This window comes from Macaca fascicularis, chromosome 8 (assembly GCF_037993035.2).
Source record: "Macaca fascicularis isolate 582-1 chromosome 8, T2T-MFA8v1.1".
Taxonomy (NCBI): Eukaryota; Metazoa; Chordata; class Mammalia; order Primates; family Cercopithecidae; genus Macaca; species Macaca fascicularis.
The window spans coordinates 42,464,313-42,477,853 of NC_088382.1; the positions used below are offsets into that span (position 1 = coordinate 42,464,313).

General features: G+C 38.0%; 1 protein-coding gene across 5 annotated transcripts in view; it reads left to right on the plus strand.

The window, feature by feature from the left end:
- ADAM9 (ADAM metallopeptidase domain 9) overlaps nucleotides 1-13,541 on the plus strand; it is a 120,972-nt gene that overhangs the window by 60,825 nt on the left and 46,606 nt on the right. For all 5 annotated transcript variants that reach the window (XR_010577257.1, XR_012416375.1, XR_012416376.1 and 2 more), the window contains 2 exons: nucleotides 6,445-6,537; nucleotides 7,547-7,742. Coding sequence is in view for 2 of the 5 variants with exons in the window: in XM_065519102.1 (XP_065375174.1) it covers nucleotides 6,445-6,537; nucleotides 7,547-7,742 (289 nt within the window). In the remaining 3 variants the exon portion in view is untranslated. The remainder of the gene's footprint in view (nucleotides 1-6,444; nucleotides 6,538-7,546; nucleotides 7,743-13,541) is intronic.

A 13,541-nucleotide genomic window follows, 5' to 3' on the forward strand; every position in this document is an offset into this window, starting at 1 on the left:
CTTCAGTTTTGTCAGTGCTTGCATTACATATTTAGGTGCTCTAATGTTGGGTGCATATATATTTATTATTGTTATATCTTCCTAGTGAATTGTTACTTTTATCACTATAAAATGTTTTTCTTTGTGTTTTGTGACAATTCTGACATAGAGTCTCTTTTCTTTGATATAAGTTTAGCTACCCCTGCTCTATGTGGTTACCATTTGCATGGAATATCTTTATTCATTCTTCACTTTCAGCCTACATATGTCCTTAGAACTATAGTGAGTCTCTTGTAGATAGCATACAGTTTAGTTTTGTTTTTGTTCTTGTTTTTATCCATTCAGTGTACTATGTGTTTTTGTTGGGGAGTTTAACATAATTACATTTAAAGTAATTCTTGATAGGGAAGGATTTACTGTGATTGTTTTAAATGTTTTTTGTCTTGTAGCTCTTTTGTCTGCCCTTTCTTGCTGTTTTCCTTTGTATTTTTTTGATTTTGTCTGTGTGTTGATGTTCTTTTATCCCTATTCCTTTTTCTTTTATGTAATTTCCTTCTATAGGTATTTGTTTATGGTTACCTTAGAGTGTACATAAAATACCTTGTAGTAATAACAGTATTTTTAAGCTGATAACAACTTAACGTCAATTACAAACAAAAACTCTTCACTTTAAGTTCTCCCATTACACAGTTTATGTTGTTGTGACAGTTTACAATCCATTAATACTGTGTATCTTTCAACATATTTTTTAGTTTGTTTTTGTTTTTGTTTTTGAGATGGAGTTTTGCTCTTGTCTAGGCTGGAGTGTAATGGTGCCATGGCTCACTGCAACCTCTGCCTCCTGGGTTCAAGTGATTCTTCTGCCTCAGCCTCCTGAGTAGCTGGGATTACAGGTGCCTGCCACCATGATTGCCTAATTTTTATATTTTTAGTGGAGACAGGGTTTCACCATGTTGTCCAAGCTGGTCTCAAACTCTTGACCTCAAGTGATCTGCCTGCCTCGGCCTCCCAAAGTGCTGGGATTACAGGTGTGAGCCACTGTGCCTGGCCTATAGTTATATTTTATGCTTTTTCTTCTAAATTTACACCAGAAGTGAAAGTGATTTACTCAGTACCATTAACAGCAACACAGTATTTTGCATTTATCTATATATTTATTCTTACTAATTAATTTTATACTTTCTTTTGCTCCTGTGTTGCTATCTAGCAGTCTTTCATTTCAAGTTGAAGAACTCCATTTCACATTTCTTAGAAGAAAGGTCTAGTCATGATGAACTCCCCTGCTTTTGTTTTTCTAGGAAAGTCTTAATGTCTTCTTCATTTTTAAAGGATAGTTTTGCCAGATATAGGATTCTTTCTTGGCAGTTTTTTCTTTCATTACTTTACTATGTCACCTCATTCCCTTCTGGCCTACAAGATTTCTGCTGAAAAATCCACTAATGGCCTGATGCGGGTTCCCTTGTGTGTGATGAGTTGCTGTCTTTCTTACTGCTTTTCAAAATTCTCTGTCTTTGTCTTTTGATAATTTGATTGTAATGTTTCTTGGTGTTGATTTCTTTCGATTCCTCTTACTTAAGATTCTTTGGGGTTCCTGCATGTGGACGTCCATTTCTTTCCCCAGATTTGGGAAAATTTCACCCACTACCTCTTCTAAATAAGCTTTTTGGTACTTTTTCCTTGCTCCTTGTGGGATTGCCGCAGTGTGTATATTGGTCTCTTGATGGTGTCTCATAAATCCCTTAAGCTTTATTCACTTGTGTTTCTTTTTCTTTTTGCTCCTCTGACTTGATAAGGTAACCTGACTTTGAGTTTGTTGAATCTTCCTTCTCTTTGCTCTGATCTGCTGTTGCACTCCTCTGTTGCATTTTTCCATTAAGTTGGTGTATTCTTCAGCCCTGAAATTAGTGAGAAGACCTTCTTCACTAATTAACCTGGCCAGAGCTTTTTTGGGCCTCTCAAACTTTCATATTTGTTAAAACTGCTGTTTCTGTTGTTGTTAGCCCCCTGGTGTCTACACTGTGCTGGAGCCCATCAGTGTTCCAAAAGGGGAGAAAGAAGTGATTTGTTGGGCAATCCCTAGAAAAGCTGCAACATGTGACACGTGGTCCAACTGTTTCTCTTTTCAGGGCAAAGCTTGGAAGTGGTATTTTATTTATTTATTTATTTATTTTTTGTTTTTTTAAATCACTGTGTTAAACTGGGTAGAGGAACTGTGGCAAGTGTCTGAGCAATAGTTGGAACAGCCACCTTTGTTCTTTGTGGCCTTCAGGGATCTAGCATATACCAGCTCCATCTGTGCTCTGAGAGAGGAGAGAGAAAAGCCAGTTCCTTGGGTAGCTCCTAGAAAAATTGTAGCATTTGGTGTGTGGTCCTCCTTTGGGAGAAGCTAGGAGCCTTTTTTTTTTTTTTTAAGTATTATTATTATTATCCATTTACTTTGCGTTGAGACAGGGTGAGGAGCTGTGGCAAGTGTCCACATGCTAGTTTAACCTGCCACCTTTGTTCTCTGAAACCCCCAGGGATCTAATATATTTCAGGTCCTATATGTCGTCAGAGACAGATGAGATAGAAGGTAGTCCCCTCAGGAAGCACTCTAAAAAACTGTAATATTGGATGTGTGGCCCAACTCTTTCTCTCCTCAGGGAGATGCTGAGAGCTGTTTCCTCCTGATCTTATATGCCATGTCATGGGTTGGGATTGTGGCGAGAAAGGATCTCCAGTTTTCCTACTGGTTTCAGTGTGGCTGGTTTTACAATTGCCTGCAATGTAGTAGCCTCTCAACTAGTTTCTGGATTTCTTACAAAGGGAATTGATTAATGTGTTACTGTTGAATTGCTGACTTTTTATAGGAAATTTGTTAGCCTCCAATAAAAGTTAAAATGCACATGCTTTTAGATCTAGTAATTCTACCTTTATGTAACTATCTTAGAGAAATATTTGTATATATGCACATGGGATGTGTACAGGGGTGTTTATTGCAGCACTGCCTGTTGGAGGAAGGAGAATCCAGGGCTTTCTATTCTCCCATTTTGGTGATGCCATTCTGGCTTTTGTTTTTGTGTATAAATAAAATCAGATTTAATATTGTTTAAAATTGACTTAAAATCTGTTGTATGCAGATTTTTTTCTATTTCGATATCCTGGACATTTTTCTGTATCATTTTATTATGTAGACATCACCCTTTAATTTGCTGAACAGTATTCCAATACAAGGATTTACTATGATTTATTTAACGATACTCTAATTACTGTAATTAGTGTTTTCTGTTGTAAACAGTGCTGCAGTATACATCCTTGTACACACCTCACGTGTATATATATATAGATATACACACGTCATGTGTATATATACAAATATTTTTCTATGATAGTTATTGTACATAAAGGTAGAATTATTGGATCTAAAAGCATGTACATTTTAACTTACATCAGAAGCTAATGAATTTCCTATAAATAGTCTGGGTCAGTTTGCATTTCTGACAACAGTATATTATGCCATTGTGTATCCATAGTCTTACCAGCACAGGATAATATGTTTTCTTAATTTTGGCAAGCTGATGGGTAAAAAATAAGAAGATACTGTTTTAGTTTACAGATTTTCATGTGATTATAGGTTATAGGCATCATTTTCTTCTATGAATTATTATTTTATGTATTTTTTATCAATTCTGTTGGTTCATTGAATCTTATTTTAAATTGATTTTTAGGCCTCTTTCTATAAGATGGACATAACTCCTTTGTTATATATGTTCTAATATTCTTTATTTATAGCTTATTTAACTTTTCATAGGTTACATTTTATGTTGAAATTTAAAATTTATTTTTTTTTTAATTTTTTTTTTTTTGAGACAGAGTCTCGCTATGTCGCCCAGGCTGGAGTGCAGTGGCCGGATCTCAGCTCACTGCAAGCTCTGCCTCCCGGGTTTTTACGCCATTCTCCTGCCTCAGCCTCCCGAGTAGCCGGGACTACAGGCGCCCGCCACCTCGCCCGGCTAGTTTTTTTTTTGTATTTTTTAGTAGAGACGGGGTTTCACCGTGTTAGCCAGGATGGTCTCGAACTCCTGACCTCGTGATCCGCCCGTCTCGGCCTCCCAAAGTGCTGGGATTACAGGCTTGAGCCACTGCGCCCGGCCGAAATTTAAAATTTAAATGAAGGCAAATTTACTAATTTTTTTCCCATAATGGCTTCAGAAATTTGTATCTTTAGCTGGCTTTTAGTATTCTTATATGTAGATCATCATCATAGCCCCTCTACAAATTATTTTAGTTTTTGTTAAATTTAAAATTTTTATGTTAGCTCTTTGAGGAGGGGGCATGTGGAGTAAGCTTGGAAATTAAACTTATCCACTAATGATCAGTTGTTGTGGAACCATTTAAAAAGGTTCCTTTACGATAACCTAAGTTCTGATATACATTGTCTGTTTCCTGATTCCCTATTCTTTCATGAAGCCAACTGTCCTGCAGTGTTTTTGAACTGGCCAGCATTCACCTACAAATCTTTATACGTTTTTAATTGGGTAAATGCCCCAGAGTGGGATGACTTGGTTAGATGGTAGAGGTATTTAACTTTTCGAGAAACTCTCAAACTGTTTTCTAAAGTAATTGTACCATTTCTCATTTCCATCCTTAGTGTATGAGAGTTCTCATTGTTTCCTATCCTCACCAATACTTCATGTGGTGAGTCTTTTTAATTTTAGCCATTCTATTGAGTGTGAGGTGGTGCCTCATTGAGGTTTTATTTGCATTTCTTTAGTGACTAATGATGCGTTGAGTGTGTTTTCATGTGCTTATTTGCCATCAGGTTATCTTGTGGTGATATGACCGTTCACCTCTTTCCCCTCTTTTAAAAATTTTGATTACTTATTATTGAGTTTTGAGAATACTTTGTATATTCTGTATACAAGTTCTCTATCAGATTGTCAATATTTTTTCCAAGTTGTAGCTTGCCTTTAATTAGCTTAGCAGTATGTTTTGAAGAGCAGAACTTTTACATGTTGATGAAGTTTATTTTATAAACTTGTAATTTTATCGGTTGTTCTTTTGGTGTCCTATCTAAGGACTTCTTGCCTATTCCACAGTTGCAAAGGTTTTCTCCTAGAAGTTTTATAGTTTTAGGTTTCACATTTAGTTCCATGATGCATTTTGACTTTTTTTTTTTGGTATATTTCAAGATGTGCATTAAAGTTCATTTATTTTTAAATGTTTATTATGAAATAATTATAGTCTGACAGGAAGTTGCAAAATAATATAGAGTCATGTACTTTTCACCCAGTTTTCCTTAGTGATAACACCTTATAAAGCTGTACCACAGAATACAGAACAGAACATTGACATTGCTATTTTAACAGAGAAGATGTCTCTGTGGGTGGGAGTTTTTTTTTTTTTTTGAGACGGAGTCTCGCTCTGTCGCCCAGGCTGGAGTGCAGTGGCCGGATCTCAGCTCACTGCAAGCTCCGCCTCCCGGGTTTATGCCATTCTCCTGCCTCAGCCTCCCGAGTAGCTGGGACTACAGGTGCCCGCCACCACGCCCGGCTAGTTTTTTTTGTATTTTTTAGTAGAGATGGGGTTTCACCATGTTAGCCAGGATGGTCTCGATCTCCTGACCTTGTGATCTGCCCGTCTCGGCCTCCCAAAGTGCTGGGATTACAGGCTTGAGCCACCGTGCCCGGCCTGTGGTGGGAGTTTGGGGGTAAGAAGGAGCCATGGTGGCCCAGAGTATGGTGAGAGAAGCCAAGCAAGGTAAAAAGAGTGTTCAACTAGGGTGAAGAGCCACCCAACAGAGAAGTTAGACCCTGAGCGTGAAGATAAATGTCTTTATGGATGCTAACCTCTCTGTGATCATCAGGCGTACTGTTATGAACGGAATGTTTGTGCTTCCCCAAAACTCATGTGTTGGAACCCAACCACCAGCATGGCTACATTTGGAGATGGGGCCTTTAAGGAAGTAATTAAAGTTAAATGAGGTCATAAGGGTGGGGCTCTGATCCCACTAGGATCAGTGTCCTTGTAAGAAGAGACACCAAACATCTTGCCTTCTCTCTGCCCACATGCACTGAGGAAGGGCTATGTTAGCACACAGAGAGAAGGCAGCCCTCTGCAAGCCAGGAAGAGAGTCCTCACCAGAAACGGAACTAGTAGGAACCTTGATCTTAGATTTCTAGCCTCAAGAACTATGAGAAAATAAATTTCTGTAGTTTAAACCTGTGGTATTTTGTTATGGCATTCTAAACAGACTAAGTAAGGCACATACTATATGATTTCTTTCCTTTGAAATATGTTGAGACCTAAATACTTGCATCTGAAGAGACACTGTTAAATCCAGAAACAGTAAGCGACTGTTTCTGGAGGGTAACTGCTACAATCATGTTAGAATGAAGTAGATTTTAGGTGTAAGGTAAGAATTTTATTAATGAATATTAATGTCAATAACTAATTTCTTTATTGACAGTCATTTTATGTTCACAGGAATGTGAATTGGACCCTTGCTGTGAAGGAAGTACCTGTAAGCTTAAATCATTTGCTGAGTGTGCATATGGTGACTGTTGTAAAGACTGTCGGGTAAGGAATTCCTCCTTCTTGGGAACAAAAAAAAAAAAAAAAAAGAAAAGGAAAATCTGTGTATATCAAAATTTATTTTTTGAGATTTCTGAGTGAGCACTATTTTTATTTTATGGTCATGGGAAAAATTTTATGCCACTTGTGTGTAATTTTAAAGCACATTCGTTTACATTAAATGGTCTGTTGAGATTGTTTTCTAAGTAGAAACATTTTTTTTTCTGATTTTTAGAGTAACATATATGCTTGTTAGCAATAATTAAATAACACAAAACCATAGAAAGTAGAGCATGAAAGAGCCTCTATCATTTTATACTCTTCAGGTAGCCATTGTTGATAATTTGTTAATATAATCATGTTTTTTCTATACAAATGTGATTGTATGTGTGTCTGTCTGTTCTTAAGTGGGTAAGCACAGATACATATATTTTTATTATCTGCTTTTTTCAATATGACACCATGAACTTTTTTTTTTCCCATTCATGTAGTTCTATAATACATGGTTATTTAAGTAATATTACTTATACAGTTGTACCATAATTTCTTCAGTTAACTAATGATGGACATTTTGATTGCTTCCAATTACTGCTTATAAGAGAAATCACTGGTGCAGAATATTCATACTAAGTTTTGATATACATTTTATATATCTTTCACAAATGTGCCAGTCTGTACTTCTGCCAACAGTGTTATCAAATACTTGTTTCCTTATGCCAATATTGGTTACTAGTGAGCACTATACTCCTGGTTAGTTCAGTAGGTGTAAAGGGTTCTTGTATTTTTATTTAGTTTGCATTTCTTTTGGTTACAAATGAGGTCATGTTTCTTTACTTTCCATAGTTAGGACTTACATGAATTACCTATTGTTAGCCATTGTTCATTTTTCTATTGGGTTATTTAATCTTTTGTTATTGTTAGAATGCTTTGTAGATATAAATTCTGTGGTTTCACATTTGATTAATTTGTGGACATTATCCTGATACTTATGTTTAATTGCATTTTATTTCACTAGTTCCTTCCAGGAGGTACTTTATGCCGAGGAAAAACCAGTGAGTGTGATGTTCCAGAGTATTGCAATGGTTCTTCTCAGTTCTGTCAGCCAGATGTTTTTATTCAGAATGGATATCCTTGCCAGAATAACAAAGCCTATTGCTACAACGGCATGTGCCAGTATTATGATGCTCAGTGTCAAGTCATCTTTGGCTCAAGTAAGATATCATCATTTATAATTGATTGCTTTGATATTATTTATTTTTGATTTAGGTATTTTAAAAAAGGTAACGAAACATTATTGATAAAGTTGAGGCTTTCTTGTTTCTCATCATATTTCCTTTCTTCCTTCTTTGGAGGCTGTCATGATCATGAATTTAATATGCACAGATTCAGTTGATGTTTTCTAATTTTTCTGTCTATATCTTTTTATGTTTTTTGTGTATCGTTTACACACACGCACAGATACATTTGTAGTATCCTCTAGTTTTAAAAATGTTGAATTGTGCACATGGGTCTGCTGTTTGCATTGTTCACTCAGAATTTTCTTGAAATTCATCTATATTGATATATTTATATCGTAGTATATTAAAGTATTCCATTAGATAAATGGATCATGATTTAGTTATTCTCTTACTGATAGATATTTGGGATTTAAAAACAATTTATGTATTTTTACTTTTTAAAGTTCTTATTTTTATCGAGGGCATACACATAAAGAGCCAAATTATTGTATAATGCATAGTATGAACAAATAAGGACTGTTCCCACCCAGTATTCCTATCACTTGAGTCAGTTTTACCTTTTCTGGCTAAGATTTTTGTTAACTTGTGCTAAGTTTTTAGATAATCTCTTGGCAATGCTACGTTTTTATTTTTTTGTTCTAGGCATTAGTTATTAATTTTTCACTATAGAAGATAAGTTAGTTTTCTTTCCTTCTCTTCTTTCAACCCTTAACAACTCCCGTCATACCTATGCTCATTTTCCATTCTTCATCCTCCCAATATGGATTAATTGTAATTTTAGTTAGGGCAGTGTTGACTGTGTATTGTATAATGGCCACATTAATGCTCTTCACAACTAAACTATATAGTAAGTTATAATTACTTTCCTGATTTCTCTAGAGTTACTAATTCTGTATCTGTTTTTCTCTCTCTCTTTTGGTTTGGTTAATTTCCTATGTACTTTCCATTAATTAACTTGTATATTGTTAACCATTGGCCTGATTGTGCCTTCGGTTGATTAGTGGCATCGAGTATTCTATTTATTTCAATTTGTTCAAATAAGTCTGAACAGAAGTCCTCTGTTCCTCTTCAGTCTTGACTGGTTTCCCTCTGTATAGTTAGTGTTCTCCAGATAAATGGAACCATTGTGTTGTGTGTTTATGTATACAGTTGTGTACCACATAACAACATTTTGGTCAGTGAGAGACTGCATATACAACAGTGGTCTAATAAAATTATAAGGCTGTATTTTTACTGTAATGTTTCTATGTTTAGATATGTTTAGATATCTTTTCTATGTTTAGATATGTTTATATGCCATTGTGTTACCGTTGCCTACAGTATTTAGTCCAGTGTCATGGTGTACACATTTGTAGCCTAGGAGCAGTAGGCTGTACCACATAGCCCAGATGTGTAGTAGGCTATACCACCTAGGTTTGTTTAAGTGCACTCTGTGATGTTTGCACAATGACAAAATCACCCAACAACTCACTTCTCAGATCATATCCCTGTTGTTAAGTGACACATTACTGTAGATACTACTGTATATATAATCTGGAGGACTTGTTACATGAATCTAATATTAATATATAATACATAATTTACATATATACTATATTAAAATGTAATCTTATGTATTTATTACATGAAAATCGAATATATTCTCCTGGAGGACTCTGATGTATTAGATTCATGTAATAAATCCTGCATAATAGCACGAGCCCATATATGAATTGGCTGTGTGATTGTGGAGGCTGCTAAGTGTCAGATCTGCAGGGAGAGTCAGCAATCTGGAGACCCTGTAGAGCTGATGGTATAGTTCCAATTAGAAGTCTGGCAGGCTCATGACCGTGGAAGAGCTAGTGTTTCAGTTCAATTCCAGAGGCAGGAAAACAGCTGATGTCTCACTCCAAAGACCTTCAGGAAGACTTTTCTCTTACTTCAGAGAGGACTGGCCTTTTTGTTCAAGTTTAAGATTGATTGGATGAGGCCTAACTCCAATAGGGAGGGCAATCTGCTTTACTCAGTCTACTGATTTCAATGTTAATCTCATCCAAAATCACCCTTACAGAGACATCCGTAATTACGTTTGATTAAATATCTAGGAATTCTGTGGATCAAATTAACCTTACTAAAAAGGGTAAAATTAACCCTAATCAAAAATCCACTCCTTGTCAACTAGACACCTTGTTAAACCATACCAAATCTCCAAATGTGGACCTTGTTAAGGGCATAATTCCACCTAGCATGATATAATACCACTGTCCTGCATACAAATAAAACCTCACTAACCTCTTTCCCAGAAAAGGAGGTAAAGTCTTTGAGTGATGTTTATTCTTCTTCTTGATATCCTATAACTTAAATACTGGGATATAAAATGAATAATACTTAAATACTATAATATCAAGTCAATATATCTTATGTTGCATGATAAAGGTATAAGGAATGAAAACATTTGCTCAATACATGTGTGTGTGTATGCACACACACATACACACATGCAGCTATCCTTAATGAAACAGTCTTTGTTTCTGTAACTGGTCACGTGGTTGTAGCTGGTATTTATAACTAACTTCCACCCGTTCTGTATTCCCTTTGCCTTCAGCAAGCACATTAGCTGTTTGTGGTTCTTTATCTGTTAGGGTGACCCAAACTGTCATTCTTGAAGGGTCTGGGCCATTTGTAATCCTGCCTAGATTGGGTTGTTATAGTTTTCCATTGAACTTACACTCGATCATGGAGGATGGTAACACTAAGAGATGCCCTAAGGGATCTCTGGCATTCTAGACATACTCTTCCTTGCCTCCATTGTGGAGTAGTAGGCCAATTTTCCTTTGGTAGTTCGGATCAGTAATTCTACCTGGCACAGAAACTGCCTTCTTTGCCTGTTGACTCAGAGGTATGAGGAGCCATTGTGACTGGGCTGCTGGCTTAATTTCTAGTTCAGTGGAATCATTATTGTGGCTCCTGGTGGCAGCAGTCCTCCCTTTGGAACTAAGGCCTCTAGTCCAGTAGAGCATAAAGTCATGGGAACAGGAAACAAAATTTTGCTAGTGGGTCACTATGGATAATGTTGTGTGGTGTTCCTCCCATTTCCACCCCTTGATACCTGGACACATGAATCCTGGTTATGGAAAAAACAGCATTAGATGTTGGCTGCTGATTGAGAGCATATACAGCCTTTCGGAGAACCTTGCCCCAGCACTGTAAGGTATTGCTGCTTAGTAGCACTGTAACTGAGTCTCCAAAAGGCATTTCCACCATGCTGTCAGCCAGCTGCTTCAGGATGGTGGGGAAGGAACATGGTAAGACGAGTGAATTCCATGTGCATGGTCCCATTACCTCACTTTTTTGCTATCAAGTGAATTCTTTGGTTTGAAGTAGTGCTGTGTAGAATATTATGATGGTGGGGGAGGAATTTTGTACATCCACAGAAGGTAGTTTGGTAGTTCACAGGAGTGTTGCTACAGGGATGGCAAATCTATATCAAGAGTGCGTGTCTATCCCAGTAAGAACAAAGCACTGCCTCTTTCATGATGGAAGGGGAAAAATCAGCCTGCCACCAGGCAGCTGACTGACTAACCTAGGGAATGGTGTCATACTGGGGACTCAGGATTGGACTTTGCTACTGGAGAATTTGGGCACTTAGCAGCAGCAATAGCCAGGTCAGTTATTGAGAGGAAGTCCATGATGCTGAGCCCATGCATTGCCTCCAGCTCTGCCACTGTGAGTACTTGTTTCCTGAGCACATGGATGAGAACAGTTGGCTGGGGAAAGAATGAGTCATCCTGTCTACTTGATTATTAAAATTCTCCTCTACTGAGGTCACCCTTTGGTGAACATTCACATGGGACACAAATATCTTTGCCATACAACCCAGTCATTGGCCGTAGCCCATAAACTGGTAATCACATCTGGCTATTTCTTCTTCCAAGGAAAGTGAACAACCAGCTGCACTTCAGGGATGTCCCAGAAAGGGGCTGCAGTGCTACAGTCATCCACTTTTGGTTCTTCATATCATGTAGAACCATCTGCAAACCAGGTCTCTGTCTTCTTTTCCATTGTTACCTGCTGGGTAGGAAATTCCCCATGAGGTCATACTTGCTGACTAGGAGAGAAAATGTAGTGTAGCAGGAGTGGGGAGCAGGGGCTTTTGGGGTACTTCTTTATGTAACTTGTGCCTTCTAGGCCTTGGTTGGACCCAATTACATATGTAGCACTTCCATTTCATGATGGGGTGCTGCTGCACATGCTCAGCTTTATAGCTTGGTGAGTCAGATGACATCCAGTTTATGATGGGCAACTCAGGTTGAATGGTAACTTGGTGAGTGGCCCATGGTTACATGTTCAGTTTCTCCTTTAAGGCCCAGTAGCAGGCCAACAGTTTTTTCTCAAAAGGAGAGTAGTTATTCACAGAGGATCACAAGGCTTTGCTCCAAAATCCTAAATGCCTGCACTGCACCTGACCTATAGGGAACTGTCAGAGGCGCTAAACAGCATTTCTGTCTGTAACTGCTGGTTCAAGCACTGTTTGATTTCTGTCTGTAACTGCTGCTTCAAACACCACTTGATCAAGTGGGCTAAGCAGCAGAGCGTCTTGCCTGACAGCCTGGACCTATTGCAGAGTTTCCCTTTGTTCTGGGCCTTGCTCAAAACTAGCGGCTTTTTGGGTCACTGGGTAAATGGGCCAGAATTACACAACCAAATGAGGAATATTTTGCCTTCAGAAATCCAGATGGACCACTCAACATTGTGCCATTCTGTTGGTTGTGGGAGTGGCCAGATGCAACTTCTCCTTCCCCTTAGAAAGGATATCTTGACATGCCCCACACCACCGGACATCTAGAAATTGCACTGGTAGAAGGCACCTGAATTTTTGTCAGATTTATTTTCTACTTTCTGTTGTGCAGATATCTTGCTAGTATCAAGAATAGTTGCTTCTTCTTGCTCACTAGGTCTAATGAGCATAATGTCTTCAATGACTAGTGTGATATTTTGTGGAAGGAAAAGGTAATCAGGATCCCCCAAACTAAATTATGACATGGGGCTCTAGAGTTGATATTCTTCCTAAGTAGGACAGTGAAGGTGTATTGCTGGCCTTGCCAGCTGAAAGCAGCTGCTTCTGTGTGGATGGGTATAGGTAAAGGTATTTTTCAGATCATAGCTGCATACCATGTATTAGGGGGTGTGTTAATTTGCTCAAGCAATGAAATACATTTGGTACAGCAGCTTCAATTGGAGTCACCACTTAGCTAAGCTTATAATAATCCACTGTCATTCTCCAAGATCTGTCTGTCTTCTGCACAGGCCAAATAGGCAAGTTGAATGGAGATGTGATGAGAGTCCCCACCCCTGCATCTTTCAAGTCCTTGATGTTGACACAAATCTCTGCAGTCCCTTCAGAGATGTGGTATTGCTTTTGGCTTACTATTTTCCTAGGTAGAGGCACTTTCTAGTGGGTTCCACCTGGCCTTTGTTACCATAATGGCCATCACTCCACAGGTCAGGGAACCAGTGTGGCGATTCTGCCAGCTGTTGAGTATGGTCTGTTTCAATTATGCATTCTGGAACTGTGGGAAAAAACCCACAAGGTGGGTTCAGGGACCCACGAGGCCTGCTGTGAGATGGACCTGAGGTAAAACTTCATTAATCACCTGACCTTCATAAGCCCCTACTCTGACTTTTTGGCCACAGTGACATTTTGGGTTTGCTGAATTATTTCAGTATAGGTTTCTGTGTTCCTGAAAGGTCTAATTTTTTTCTCAGTGCACAGTGTCTTAGTCTGATCAATTC